The 15,500-nt window shown below is 42.9% G+C and overlaps 1 protein-coding gene across 1 annotated transcript in view; it reads right to left on the reverse strand.

Annotated features, from left to right (window-relative positions):
- Positions 1-301: 301 nt before the first annotated feature.
- mon2 (MON2 homolog, regulator of endosome-to-Golgi trafficking) overlaps positions 302-15,500 on the reverse strand; it is a 140,187-nt gene continuing 124,988 nt past the window's right edge. Inside the window, 6 exon segments of the mRNA XM_080737452.1 lie at positions 302-2,523; positions 5,786-5,868; positions 6,819-7,026; positions 8,660-8,783; positions 11,843-11,903; positions 12,812-13,002. Of these exon segments, the coding sequence (XP_080593578.1) occupies positions 2,357-2,523; positions 5,786-5,868; positions 6,819-7,026; positions 8,660-8,783; positions 11,843-11,903; positions 12,812-13,002 (834 nt within the window). The 3' untranslated portion in view covers positions 302-2,356.

The raw sequence follows: 15,500 nt of genomic DNA on the forward strand, positions 1-15,500 counted from the left end.
CGAATGGGGGTAAATTTACTGTTATCACATTTTTGTGACAAAAAACTAAAAATATTATTGAACTCTACTCTCCATGGCGTGACTAATCAATAGAAAAAAGGTCATGTTGGGGGTGAACTACTCCTTTAAAGGACCAGGTCACCTCTGGGACAACCAGATCTTATTTTATTGTTGTGTGGGACACGATCAACACAATCCTGAATAATTTTTTGTGTTCAATCTGTGTTTTTAGATACGTTAGTATTTCAGCATGCTACAACTGGTCATATGATGCCAGTTGTAGCATGCTGAAATCGGCTGAAATACTAAAATATCTAAAAACACAGATTGAACACAAAAAATAACTCAGGATTGTGTTGATCGTGTCCCACACAACAATAAAATAAGATCTGGTTGTCCCAGAGGTGACCTGGTCCTTTAAGTGATTAAAACCCTTGCCATATCACTGTCGGGCAGAAATCCTCATATCCCCATATCTAAACTATTTAGGTTTTTTCATAAATTCATGTTATCAGACATGAATAAAAAAAAGGATGGATTTTGGACATACAAGGTTTCCACCTGACAGCGACCTTATCCCATAACATAATGATGTCTCGTCTCCCGTCACCAAATCCACATCGTTGCAGTCAGGCACAAACCTCCTAACTCTTTCCGTAAATCAATGTTTAACTGTCAATCATGTGTACCATTTCCTTTTGCCCAGCCAAGCACTTTGTGCTGCATTTCTTAAATCAAGTTTATTATTATTACGGCATCACAATACATTGTCACACTCAAGGAGCAAAAGTAGCGGATCTACAAGCTCAAAGCTTGTAGACCTGCTATGATTTAATGTATATATAGCTCAGCCCTAATACTGTGTGTGTGTGTGTGTGTGTGTGTGTGTGTGTGTGTGTGTGTGTGTGTGTGTGTGTGTGTGTGTGAGAGAGAGCGTTTCGGAGTCAAGACACATTCATGAATTCTTCATTGTGTATATAAAAAAGGAGAAAAACAGGGGAAAGAAATTGTGTTTTTGGTGGGTGTGGTTATGATGAGGGATGGGACGATGTCATCACGATTATTGTGACAAAAGAAAATCGTGAATTACGACATTATCGCGATAATCAAAATGTCCCCAACATCCATTAACCTGGGGCGGAACATTTGCCAAAAAATAGATGGTCTACAAGCTGAGCTTGTAGATCGGCAATTTTTGGCAAAGACATTTGGTTGAGAGTGGAACAATTTTTTAAATGTATCAAGTATGTTATTTCCAGGTCCGTTTTGAGGGTTTAAGTGGTACCGGATGTGCAGCTCGGCAAATAAAAGGTGAATTGATCCCAGTGCATGACAGAGGACGATTTTACGATTAATGCATGAGTGTTATTTTTATCACGATAATAACAATTCACCCTTTGTCAAGTCCTGCCCCTCTTCGCACCCATTGGTTGCTGAGTCTTGGTTGGACAAAAATCCTTTCTCTCCATCCACTACCATCGAAATTCAGATGCTTCTTATTGTTATTTTGTGTGTTCAATTCTCATTTTAAACTTGGTTTCGGTAAAACGGAGCCTCTCAGGTGCAGTATAGTGACTGGGCATGTTTTTAAATGCTTTTATTTCTCCAAAAATGATGTTTTAGCGAAATCAACATAAAAAAAAGGCGGAACCAGGGCGGGACAAGGCAGAAGAAACAGCCTGCTGGTTGGTCAGTCAGGGACCAATCAGAAGGCTGACAAAGTGTGAATTATCGTCCCATCCCTAAGGTCAGGAGTGTCCGTTTTGCACAGTGCAGACAGGGGGGTGTGGTCAGAGGCAGGGGGTGTGGTCAGAGACAGGTGGGTGTGGTCAGAGACAGGTAGGTGTGGTCAGAGACAGATGGGTGTGGTCAGAGGCAGGGGGGTGTGGTCAGAGACAGGGGGGTGTGGTCAGAGACAGGTGGGGTGTGGTCAGAGGCAGGGGGTGTGGTCAGAGACAGATGGGTGTGGTCAGAGGCAGGGGGGTGTGGTCAGAGACAGGGGGGTGTGGTCAGAGGCAGGTGGGTGTGGTCAGAGACAGGGGTGTGTGGTCAGAGGCAGGGGGTGTGGTCAGAGACAGGGGGGTGTGGTCAGAGACAGGGGGGTGTGGTCAGAGACAGGGGGGAGTGGTCAGAGACAGATGGGTGTGGTCAGAGACAGGTGGGTGTGGTCAGAAACAGGTGGGTGTGGTCAGAGACAGGTGGGGTGTGGTCAGAGGCAGGGGGGTGTGGTCAGAGGCAGGTGGGTGTGGTCAGAGGCAGGGGTGTGTGGTCAGAGACAGGTGGGTGTGGTCAGAGACAGGTGGGTGTGGTCAGAGACAGGTGGGCGTGGTCAGAGACAAGGGGGTGTGGTCACTGGTCAGGACTCTCCGTTCTGCACTGTGCAGCCTGCAGGCGGGTGCATAAAGTCTTTGAAGGGCATGAGCGCCTCCTTGAGGGCGGAGCTGACCTCGGGGGAGGAGCAGGTGATGCACTCCACCAGGGTGGGGTAGAGGGCGATCACCTGGGCCCACGTGTTGCTGTCCACTGGAGGGAGGGAGGGGGCGAACGACATCCACCCAGCACAGGGAGAGAGAGAGGGAGAGAGAGAGAGAGAGAGAGAGAGAGAGAGAGAGAGAGAGAGAGAGAGAGAGAGAGGGAGAGAGAGAGAGAGAGAGTTATTACAGTATTAACTCGTCCAGTGCCACCACTAGATGGAGCCCAACTCCTGCTCAATGGCCGGGATATTGCCCATTGACCAACGCTGTAGCTGTAGAATATAGCCCATTGACTAACGCTGTAGCTGTAGAATATAGCCCATTGACCAACGCTGTAGCTGTAGAATATGGCCCATTGACTAACGCTGTAGCTGTAGAATATAGCCCATTGACTAACGCTGTAGCTGTAGAATATAGCCCATTGACCAACGCTGTAGCTGTAGAATATGGCCCATTGACTAACGCTGTAGCTGTAGAATATAGCCCATTGACTAACGCTGTAGCTGTAGAATATAGCCCATTGACTAACGCTGTAGCTGTAGAATATAGCCCATTGACCAACGCTGTAGCTGTAGAATATGGCCCATTGACCAACGCTGTAGCTGTAGAATATGGCCCATTGACTAACGCTGTAGCTGCGCAAGCCCTGCGCAGCCGTGGCGTGCGCCATGACTTTCGTGCGTGTCCTCACTATACGCCGGAAGGCCTTGGCTTCCATTACCTCTAGGCTAATGTTATTGTTAGAAGCAAATTTTTTCGGCTAAAGCATAGATTCATAGAAAATGGGCTTCAAAGTTGGCCATCTGCATTGGATTACATTGAATAAATCGGCGGAATATGACGATATCAACATTAGTAAACGTAGGAAGACTCGGACCACCTACGTTTTCAAGAATCAACTCACGTTAAGGGCAGCGTCGCTTGCCAACAAAAAGAGCCGAACTAGTTCGGGATCGGCACTCCAAATTGCGTCGCTAGCCGACAAATAGAGCCGAACTAGTTCGGGATAGGCACTCGAAGAGTTAAAGACATTGTGCCGTGATTCTCTTTTTGGACCAGAATGCTTATTTGACGATTCTAAGATGACCCAATGTTATCAACAGAGAATAACATTGGGTTGTTTATCTTAGAATGTGACCCAGGGGATGAATGAGTGACAGTGGTTCTCAAACATTTTGGGCTTCAGTACCCTTTTTCCTGATTCCTGAACATTTTGACTAGAATCTACTGACATCAAAAGGTCCAGTTCATACGTCAATATGTTGAAAATAAAAGTAGTCTGTTTTCTATTCAGTAACAGTAATAATACTTCATTTGGTTTAAAGCTTTACGGAGAAGCACATTCACATAAATTTGTCAATGTTTTATCATTAAACATAACAGTAAAATAAAAGTTTTTAGGGGTGCACTCACCCCCATTTGAGAAACACTGCTCTATATCGACCATTTGAAAATAGTAGATCTACAAGCTTGTAGATCTGCCATTTTCAAAATAAATCTTTGAAACATTCTAACTACACAAACCTTGTATGAGGGTCCCTGGCACAAAATACACACATTCATTTGGGTCCTTGACATGAAAACGTTTTGAGAACACCCAAATAAGCAACTCCACTTTAAACAAGCTTGAAAAACACCAATATATTTACAAGCAACTTTACAGAAAAAACAAGGCCAAAGTCACATACTTTAATGTATACACTGAATGCAAACACTTACTTCTACCACTTTTTCTAGTCACATGTTCAAATACTGGATTCTGATTGGCTAAATTCCGGAGGTTATGGCAGAACAACCGCCGCAGTTGTGTGAGGACGAGATCAATGCGCCTCAGTGTACATCCGGGGACTTCAGGAGGTAGTCGGAACACCTTTCCCCCAACCAACATATGACGGTCGTAGCGGTCCTATGTTTACTAACGTGCGTACGACGTCGCCGATTTATTTGGATCCAATGCAATCCGCCAACTTTAAAGCCCCTTTTCTCTGAACCTATGCCTTTCTGGAAGCGAACAGCCTCTATTTACGGCCGGAACGGTCCTTCTAACTGACGTTAGCTTAGCTGTATGCTAGACATCTTTCTCTGCATGGAGTTGGCGTCATCTGGTGGTGAGTAGAAGATGTTGTTTGTGGAACTATTTGCTGTCGTCGCGGAAGTTTTATAGGCAATAATGATTGTAACTTAATATCCTTGCAAGTTACAACTATGTGTTTTCTTTCATGTATACGGAAAAAAGTGGTAGAAAAGCTATTTACCACTCGGGGTCGGACATTATGCTCTGATAATGTCCTGTGTGAGGGTGTTATCGGACTCGGCTTCGCCTCGTCCGATCACCCCCTCACACAGGACATTATCAGAGCATAATGTCCTCTCACTCGGGGTAAATTGCTTACTTCAAGGACACTTCAAAAACATAATTACTGCTCGTCTCATTTCAATCTCTTTGCATTTCACAGACGGTCTAAACGGCCTAATTAACCCATTTAGGCCTGAACACATTATGACGCAATATTTTATGCTTTAAATATAACAAAAATAGCAGATATACAAGCTCACAGCGCGGCACCGAGTGCCGCGCTGCGAGCTTGTAGATCTGCTATTTTTGAAAAATCGTGAAAATTAGAATTTTGACCCGATTCTATAAGTGTCTTTTGAATCCTTCTAAGATTTTTGGAAAAAAACTATGTTTCTATGTGTCAGCAATGTGGCCAGCCATCGTCAAAGAAAAGGTCCTTTTCACTTAACTGGAGCTCAGTTAGTCTGTTCTCGAGAGACTACTATGTCAGTGGTTCTCAAACCTTTTCATGTGAAGGACCCCCAAAATGATATGTATTTGGCCACGGACCCCCATTTCAAAATACCTAGTTCCAGGGACCACTCAGAAGCAAAATTTGAGTTACAACCGTTCGCTTTGAAAACACATCTATTCAAAGATTTGCACACATTTTCATGACTTTTTCAAAAATAGCAGATCTACAAGCTCGCAGCGCGGCACTCGGTGCCGCGCTGTGAGCTTGTAGATCTGCTATTTTTCACTGGTTAAAGCATTCAATCATTTCTAGGCCTAAATGGGTTTTAACCTTGTTGGGTCCATATAAATACCCTGTCCCCGAGACCAGGAACACACAAATAATAATCATTTAGAAAGAAAGCGGTCCCCAAGGTACAGGACCACAATTATGTGAAATTAACAGATGACACATATGCTAATGTAGGTTGCATTCTCCTCCTTTGTTTGCACTGTCTTCTTTCAAAGATATAAATGCGTTTTTCTTCTTTAGTTTTTTGGGCACACAGTTCTAAAAGCTCACCGTTCTCCGGCTGTGTCTTTTTAAGTGAATCCATCAAAGTGCTTATCGCCTTCAAGACGAAGATGATCTCTGTCACCTGTTGCCTGCAACGAAAGAGACAAGACATGCAAAAACAACAACGTTTGTTTCAGCTTCTGTTTTGTAGTACTTGAAAGCACGCTCCACAGTTATGCACACTGGCAGACACAACGCTACAGGCTACCGTCTTGTGCAAGGCCTGTACCTGGGCAGGGGGCATCGCCCGCCCAGCCTGTGTGAATGTACATATTGGATCATGAGAGGGGGGACGGGGGGTGTTACCTGGGCAGTGGGCATCGCCTGCCCAGCCTCTGACATAGTAAGGGGAACATAAGAAAATCTGTGAAGTAAATCGTTACCAAGAAATGTCTTCACCAATGTGTTTCTAAAGGTTGAAATTCAACTCCCGGGGGAAACCTCATAAAAAAACTGATTTGTGTTTGTGTCCCATTAACTTTACTATACAGGAAAAAAATACAAAAAATAAATCTGCTTTAAGTAGCATGTGAGGGGTCAAACTAGGGGTTTGTCATGATGCTGAATCCATTGCAAGCATTTGTTTTGCACGAAAAACATTCCATGGGCGACAAATGGCCCCCACAAAACGGTGAAAAGTGATGATTCATCACTAAACCATTGTTTTGTGGGTCCGATTTCAGCCCAAGGAATGTTTTTCGTGCAAAACAAATGCTTGCAATGGATTCAGCATCATGAAAAACCCTAGTTTGACCCCTCACATGCTACTTAAAGCAGATTTATTTTTTGTATTTTTTTCCTGTATAGTAAAGTTAATGGGACACAAACACAAATCATTTTTTTTATGAGGTTTCCCCCGGGAGTTGAATTTTAACCTTTTAGTACATATTATTACACACCTTTAGAAACACATTGGTGAAGACATTTCTTGGTAACGATTTAATTCACAGATTGGTCAAATATCTTATAAAATCCCCTTACTAGTGAGGATGTGTGAATGTACATATAGGGGTCATGAGGGGGGGACGGGGGGCGTTACCTGGGCAGTGGGCATCGCCCGCTCAGCCTCTCGTCCTCCACGTAGCGTCGCAGGACGTCCTGGGACCTCTTGAGCAGGACGGAGAGCGCCATGCGCGAGATGTAGCCCTCCTGGGGCGTCGCCACCCGGTTGCTGAAGGAGAACTGCAGCAGCGTCTCAAAGCACACCTTGGAGAAGTCCTCCCGCATCCGCACGTCGATCTCTGCCTCTGGGGGGCGGAGGAAAGATTAAATAACTAACATTAACACCTTGGAGAAGTCCTCCCGCATCCGCACGTCGATCTCTGCCTCTGGGGGACGGAGGAAAGGCCATCTTACACATAAAATAACTAACATTAACACAATAACTCCCATCATCAACCAGCTTTCCTGATGGTTTACCCTAGACTAAACTACACTGCACTACACTTAACCACTGCACAAACAAAGTTCCAAAAGGAAAATAGAGCTTTGAAGCTACATGTGAAATTAGCATTGTGATGAGACTAGCTTGTAGATTTTTGAAAATTTGCAAAGAATATATCTATTGAGAGCCCGTTCACACTGCGTTTTTGCAACGAGAATAACGCAAAAGGAAAAGTCAGATGTGCCTTCCGTTCAGACGACAACGGCATTTTCGGGGGTTAAAACGGAACCATCTGGCTCCGCAGATTTGGGTGGAAATCTGACTCTTCTCTCCCCTTGCGTCCCCCTTATTATCCATGATGGAGGCGATGAGCTGACTCAGCGCCGTTACCGAGTTATGTGAATAATGTAATAATAATAATAATAATAACTTAAAAAAAAAAAAAGGTTGTCCGCTGTGGCGGAAAGAAGTGGCCGAGCGGGGCGCGAACCCGGGGTGCATGGATCGAAAAAACTAAGACTTAACCACTCGGCCATCAAGCCACAGTGCTGAGGAGGGCATTCATTATGTATTAGTAGGAGAGAAAAAGCCTAGCAATCCTGCCCACATGCGTTGTTGCTTTTTGCGTTTCTGTTGCTCACACGGTGACATGGACACTACATCATTTCGGCTTCATATGAACGCTTGATAAATAGTCTAGTAATTCTAGGAAAAAAATCCACTCAGGTTGGAAAAAATTGTGTTATTTAGTTTCTCAACTGATTCTGACAGGAAATTAGGTCTACTAGCCAGGATAAAAAACACATTCCTTAGGCTAAAAATGGCCCCAGAAAATGATGGTTTAGTGATGAAAAGTGATGTCATCACTTTTCATCAGTTTTGTGGGCGTTTTCTGGGGCCAATGAATGTTTTTGTGCAAAACAAATGCTTGCAATGGATTCAGCATCATGACAAACCCCTAGTTAGACCCCTCACATCCTACTTAAAGCAGATTTTTTTCTGGGTATTTTCCTCCTGTATAGAAAGTCGATGGGAGCCCAACTTGATTTGGCCACTGTGGGTATTTGCAGTGAGCAGATTATGGTAGATTTTCTATCCTGGCTAGTAGACCTAATTTCCTGTCAGAATCAGTTGAAAAACTAAATAACACAATTTTTTCCAACCTCAGCTTTATTTTTACTTGACTAAAAAGGCAAAACGCAACGGCGATATCCCAGGACCTCGCCGTTTTCTCTACATAGCGTTGCTGTATGTACGGGGCCTGAATCAGCCTGCTGGCACTGCATGATCAATCCTATAGTTTGCGGGATTAGGTCCAGACAAAAAGACACGCAGACAAACAGATACAGACAGACAGACCCGGTTATAGACGGCTAGCCTCCACAAACTAACCTCTTCCATCTGCTGCAAAAGGCCCATGGTTACCAACCTGTGAATGAAGAGGACTGGGAGTGTATGGAGCCCTTGTTGAGCATGGTCATGATCTGGTTACCAACCTGTGAATGAAGAGGACTGGGAGTGTATGGAGCCCTTGTTGAGCATGGTCATGATCTGGCCAACGAACTCTTTGGGGATGAAGTTGGCGTAGGGTAGGATCTCTGTGCTGATCAGCTGGACCACCTGCAACCAGCGGGGCACAAAACCACACACAAAACACATGAGCTGCGAGAGACTAGGAAAGTCTTTTGTACCGGCTTCTCTCAAGCTGTACAACGAGACACACAACGGTCGATTGACAAGGACTACCTTCCTAACGTAGGACGACGGTAGGCTTTTTTTCTTTACTGGAACTATATCTGCACAGACTTTGACCTCTAAGGACCTTCCAGGGAGGGTGTTTTTTTGTGCGTCTTGCCGCATCACCCTTTCTTGTTTATTTATTTATTTTATTCTATTTTGCTAGTTGTTTTTATCGCTCTGACCTTTGGACACTGCACTATTAGGTTGTGTTAGTAGTTTTCTTTTTTATATTTCTCTTGTGTTTGACATGATGTAGAGATACTTGTTGCACTAACTAGCATTGACTGTTATGGTCACTTTGATTTGGGCACTGTATTATTTTGATAGTCGTGCTTTAAGACACTTTATGTATATATATTATTGGTTCCTTTTCCTGTTGTACCTTGCTCTTACTGTACTTACTGTACTCTGCACTCTGTTCTTGTTTTTTCTTTTTATCTTTTTCTTACTTCTCTGTAACTTTGTAAATAACCTTATACTGCTGTGCTGCCTCTGGGCAACACATTTTCCCCCTTGGGATAATAAAGGTATCGATCTATCTATCTATCTATGAGCAAACTCTGCTGTGAGAACAGGACAACAATGACTGATGAGTCGTATATATATATAGAGTCACATAGTACTGTAGATGAGTCGTATATATATATATAGAGTCACATAGTACTGTAGATGAGTCGTATATATATATATAGAGTCACATAGTACTGTAGATGAGTCGTATATATATAGAGTCACATAGTACTGTAGATGAGTCGTATATATATAGATTCACATAGTACTGTAGATGAGTCGTATATATATATAGAGTCACATAGTACTGTAGATGAGTCGTATATATATATATAGAGTCACATAGTACTGTAGATGAGTCGTATATATATAGAGTCACATAGTACTGTAGATGAGTCGTATATATATAGAGTCACATAGTACTGTAGATGAGTCGTATATATATATATAGAGTCACATAGTACTGTAGATGAGTCGTATATATATAGAGTCACATAGTACTGTAGATGAGTCGTATATATATAGATTCACATAGTACTGTAGATGAGTCGTATATATATAGAGTCACATAGTACTGTAGATGAGTCGTATATATATAGAGTCACATAGTACTGTAGATGAGTCGTATATATATAGAGTCACATAGTACTGTAGATGAGTCGTATATATATAGAGTCACATAGTACTGTAGATGAGTCGTATATATATAGAGTCACATAGTACTGTAGATGAGTCGTATATATATAGAGTCACATAGTACTGTAGATGAGTCGTATATATATAGAGTCACATAGTACTGTAGATGAGTCGTATATATATAGAGTCACATAGTACTGTAGATGAGTCGTATATATATAGAGTCACATAGTACTGTAGATGAGTCGTATATATATAGAGTCACATAGTACTGTAGATGAGTCGTATATATATAGAGTCACATAGTACTGTAGATGAGTCGTATATATATAGAGTCACATAGTACTGTAGATGAGTCGTATATATATAGAGTCACATAGTACTGTAGATGAGTCGTATATATATAGAGTCACATAGTACTGTAGATGAGTCGTATATATATAGAGTCACATAGTACTGTAGATGAGTCGTATATATATAGAGTCACATAGTACTGTAGATGAGTCGTATATATATAGAGTCACATAGTACTGTAGATGAGTCGTATATATATAGAGTCACATAGTACTGTAGATGAGTCGTATATATATAGAGTCACATAGTACTGTAGATGAGTCGTATATATATAGAGTCACATAGTACTGTAGATGAGTCGTATATATATAGAGTCACATAGTACTGTAGATGAGTCGTATATATATAGAGTCACATAGTACTGTAGATGAGTCGTATATATATAGAGTCACATAGTACTGTAGATGAGTCGTATATATATAGAGTCACATAGTACTGTAGATGAGTCGTATATATATAGAGTCACATAGTACTGTAGATGAGTCGTATATATATAGAGTCACATAGTACTGTAGATGAGTCGTATATATATAGAGTCACATAGTACTGTAGATGAGTCGTATATATATAGAGTCACATAGTACTGTAGATGAGTCGTATATATATAGAGTCACATAGTACTGTAGATGAGTCGTATATATATAGAGTCACATAGTACTGTAGATGAGTCGTATATATATAGAGTCACATAGTACTGTAGATGAGTCGTATATATATAGAGTCACATAGTACTGTAGATGAGTCGTATATATATAGAGTCACATAGTACTGTAGATGAGTCGTATATATATAGAGTCACATAGTACTGTAGATGAGTCGTATATATATAGAGTCACATAGTACTGTAGATGAGTCGTATATATATAGAGTCACATAGTACTGTAGATGAGTCGTATATATATAGAGTCACATAGTACTGTAGATGAGTCGTATATATATAGAGTCACATAGTACTGTAGATGAGTCGTATATATATAGAGTCACATAGTACTGTAGATGAGTCGTATATATATAGAGTCACATAGTACTGTAGATGAGTCGTATATATATAGAGTCACATAGTACTGTAGATGAGTCATATATATATAGAGTCACATAGTACTGTAGAAGCCCGGTGGTTCCCAAACCTTTTAGCTCAAGACCCAAAAGAGAAATTAGGCATTTGCCCCGGGACCCAAACTAGTGAAAACAGCAGATCTACAAGATCTCAACGCGTCGCTTCGCACCGCGTTGTGAGCTTGTACATTTTGTTTTTTTACATTTGTTTTCTATTGTTTATTTTATTCATTAACGGAATTACTTAGAAAAACCATTGCATTTCTTTTTCATGACAACATTTGGGAATGTTTTTTTGAAAATAATAATAAAGAAATAAAAATAATTAAAAACAAAACGTAGGAAACAAAAAAATAAAATAAGTGACTCATAAAAATGTGTACCTCTACGTCAATGGCCTCATTCTTCTGGAATTCCTGGATGGACAGGTTGTCTGGAGGAGTGCTGTGAAGTACAACCCAAAAACACATCCAAACAGTCAATACATGTAGTGGGAGAAATATGTGAAAAAGGTGTTCACTTCCGTCAGAAAGCGTGAAAATTTGCACCTAGAGGTATTTTTGTGCGCTGAATTAAAAAATTGACGGTCCCAAGCACTTTTCTCAAATTCACTTTTCTCTCATTCACCATAGGGTTAGGGTTAGGAAAAAAAGACCCCCCAAAAATCTTCTTTAAGTAGCATGTGAGGGGTCTATCTAGGGGGTTTTCATGATTCTGAATCCATTCCAAGCATTTGTTTTGCACAAAAAACATTCCTTGGGGAAGAAATGGACCCCACAAACTATGGTTTAGTGATGAGTCATCACTTTTCAAAGTTTTGTTGTGTCCATTTCTCGGAAAGGAATGTTTTTCGTGCAAAACAAATGCTTGCAATGGATTCAGAATCCCGAAAAACACCTAGTTTGACCCCTCACATGCTACTTGAAGAAGATTTTTTGGGGGGTCTTTTTTCCCCTAGTATGGTAAGTGAATGAGAGCCACCAGATCCCATGGGAAAAGTGCTTGGGACCGTCAATTTTTGAATTCAGCACACAAAAATACCCCTAGGTGCAAATGTTCACGCTTTCTGCCGGAAGTGAACACATTTGCCTTTTTTTGTTACATATTTCTCCCACTAATGGAGGAATTTATCAATCCCAAACCACACACAGGCATCAGTACAATCATGAAGTGAAAATAGAAGATCTACAAGCACACAATGCATTTTATTGCAACATGTCATGACCTGATCTACAAGAGCTTGTGGATCTGCTACTTTAGACAAAATCAACTACACATTTAGTCGACTGAAATCTTGTTATATTTAGTTAGATGGAAGAAAAAAAAAATGGGATGACTAAAACATGACAGACCTTTTGGTGAAGAGGAAGTCTTGGAAGGCGTTGGCCAGCTCGGGCCACATGGTGTCGAACTTCCCGGAGGAGGCGTGCTGGCGTGCAACCAGCAACCCCGTGGACAGCACCTTGAGCAAGGAGGCCACGGCCAGCTTCCACGTGCTCTCTGACGGACAGGAGTACTTCAGGCCCAGGGGGGTCCTCAGAGTCTGGAGGGAGAAGATCAGTCATCACAGGGTTAACCCATTTAGGCCTGAACACATGACGCAATATTTTATGCTTTAAATATAAAAAAAATTGCAGATATACAAGCTTTGCAGATCTACAAGCTCACAGCGCGGCACCGAGTGCCGCGCTGCGAGCTTGTAGATCTGCTATTTTTGAAAAGTCTTGACAATTAGAATTTTGACCCGATTCTATAAGTGTCTTTTGAATCCTTCTAAGATTTTTGGAAAAACCCTATGTTTCTATGTCAGCAATCTGGCTATAGCCATCGTCAAAGAAAAGGTCCTTTTCACTTAACTGGAGCTCAGTTAGGCTGTTCTTGAGAGATTACTTTGTCAGTGGTTCTCAAACCTTTTCATGTGAAGGACCCCCAAAATGATATGTATTTGGCCACGGACCCCCATCTCAAAATATCTAGTTTCAGGGACCCCCCAGAAGCAAAATTTGAGTTACAAACGTTCGCTTTGAAAATACATATATTCAAAGATTTGCACACATTTTCACGACTTTTTCAAAAATAGCAGATCTACATGTGAGCTTGTATATCTGCTATTTTTTCACTGGTTAAAGCATTCAATAATTCTAGGCCTGAATGGGTTAAAACAGCTCAGACCCAGGGGGGTCCTCAGAGTCTGATGGAAGAAGATCAGTCATCACAGGGTTAAAAGAAAACAGTTCAGACACATAGTCGGAGGCCTTAGGGTATCTTCGTGCTAAGTAGTCTAAATGCGCCAAATTTTGCACAGATGTAGCCCAGGGCATGCTCTAATGATTTAGCTAGGGCGCCCGAAGGTCGGCGACCTTCGGGGTCGCCACAGCGGCCAAATCAAGTTGGGCTTTTTTTTTTTTTTTTTGGGGGGGGGGGGGGATTTAAGTAGGATGTGAGGGGTCTAACTAGGGGTTTGTCATGATGCTGAATCCATTGCAAGCATTTTGTTTTGCACAAAAAAACATTCCTTGGGCTACAAATGACCCCAGAAAACCCCCACAAAACGAACTAAACCATCGTGTTCTGGGGCCATAGCTAAATCATTAGAGCATGCATGCCCTGGGCTACATCTGTGCAGAATCTGGTGCTTTTAGACTGATTAGCACGAAATTACCATTCTATCTCCCTAAGGCCCCCGACTACCAGGGGTATCCTCATAGTCTACCAGGGGTATCCTCATAGTCTACCAGGGGTATCCTCATAGACTACCAGGGGTATCCTCATAGTCTACCAGGGGTATCCTCATAGACTACCAGGGGTATCCTCATAGACTACCAGGGGTATCCTCATAGTCTACCAGGGGTATCCTCATAGACTACCAGGGGTATCCTCATAGTCTACCAGGGGTATCCTCATAGACTACCAGGGGTATCCTCATAGACTACCAGGGGTATCCTCATAGACTACCAGGGGTATCCTCATAGTCTACCAGGGGTATCCTCATAGTCTGCATGGGGGAACGCATATCTGCGTCACGTTTGACACCATTTGAAAAATAGCAGATCTACAAGCTCACAGGCACTCGGTGCCGCGCTGCAAGCTTGTAGATCTGCTATTTTTGAAAAACTGTGTTTTTTTTCTTCTTCAAAATCTTGATGCTGAGTGCCAAGCAGGGAGGCAATGGGTCCCATTTTTTAGAGCCTTTGGTATGACCTGACAGTTTAAATTTAAACGCAGCGGTCCTTTTGGTTCCATTTGTACACTCGCAAGAGTTACAGACCCCATAAGGGTCCACATTTGGACCTCTGCTGGTCCCTGGACTCGACAGTGGTTCAGATTAATCAGCCATTGAACAGCTGGGGTCCCTGAGGTGGGTGTTTTTACAGGCAGGGTGTTCCACGCTGCAGACACACTGAGGGGTGTAGGGACTACAGGCAGTGTGTTCCACGCTGCAGACACACTGAGGGGTGTAGGGACTACAGGCAGTGTGTTCCACACTGCAGACACACTGAGGGGTGTAGGGACTACAGGCAGGGTGTTCCACGGTGCAGACACACTGAGGGGTGTAGGGACTACAGGCAGTGTGTTCCACGGTGCAGACACACTGAGGGGTGTAGGGACTACAGGCAGGGTGTTCCACGGTGCAGACACACTGAGGGGTGTAGGGACTACAGGCAGTGTGTTCCACGCTGCAGACACACTGAGGGGTGTAGGGACTACAGGCAGTGTGTTCCACACTGCAGACACACTGAGGGGTGTAGGGACTACAGGCAGGGTGTTCCACGGTGCAGACACACTGAGGGGTGTAGGGACTACAGGCAGTGTGTTCCACGGTGCAGACACACTGAGGGGTGTAGGGACTACAGGCAGGGTGTTCCACGGTGCAGACACACTGAGGGGTGTAGGGACTACAGGCAGTGTGTTCCACGCTGCAGACACACTGAGGGGTGTAGGGACTACAGGCAGTGTGTTCCACGCTGCAGACACACTGAGGGGTGTAGGGACTACAGGCAGGGTGTTCCACGGTGCAGACACACTGAGGGGTGTAGGGAC

This window comes from Nannobrachium achirus (genome assembly GCF_963921795.1).
Source record: "Nannobrachium achirus genome assembly, chromosome: 11".
NCBI lineage: Eukaryota > Metazoa > Chordata > Actinopteri > Myctophiformes > Myctophidae > Nannobrachium > Nannobrachium achirus.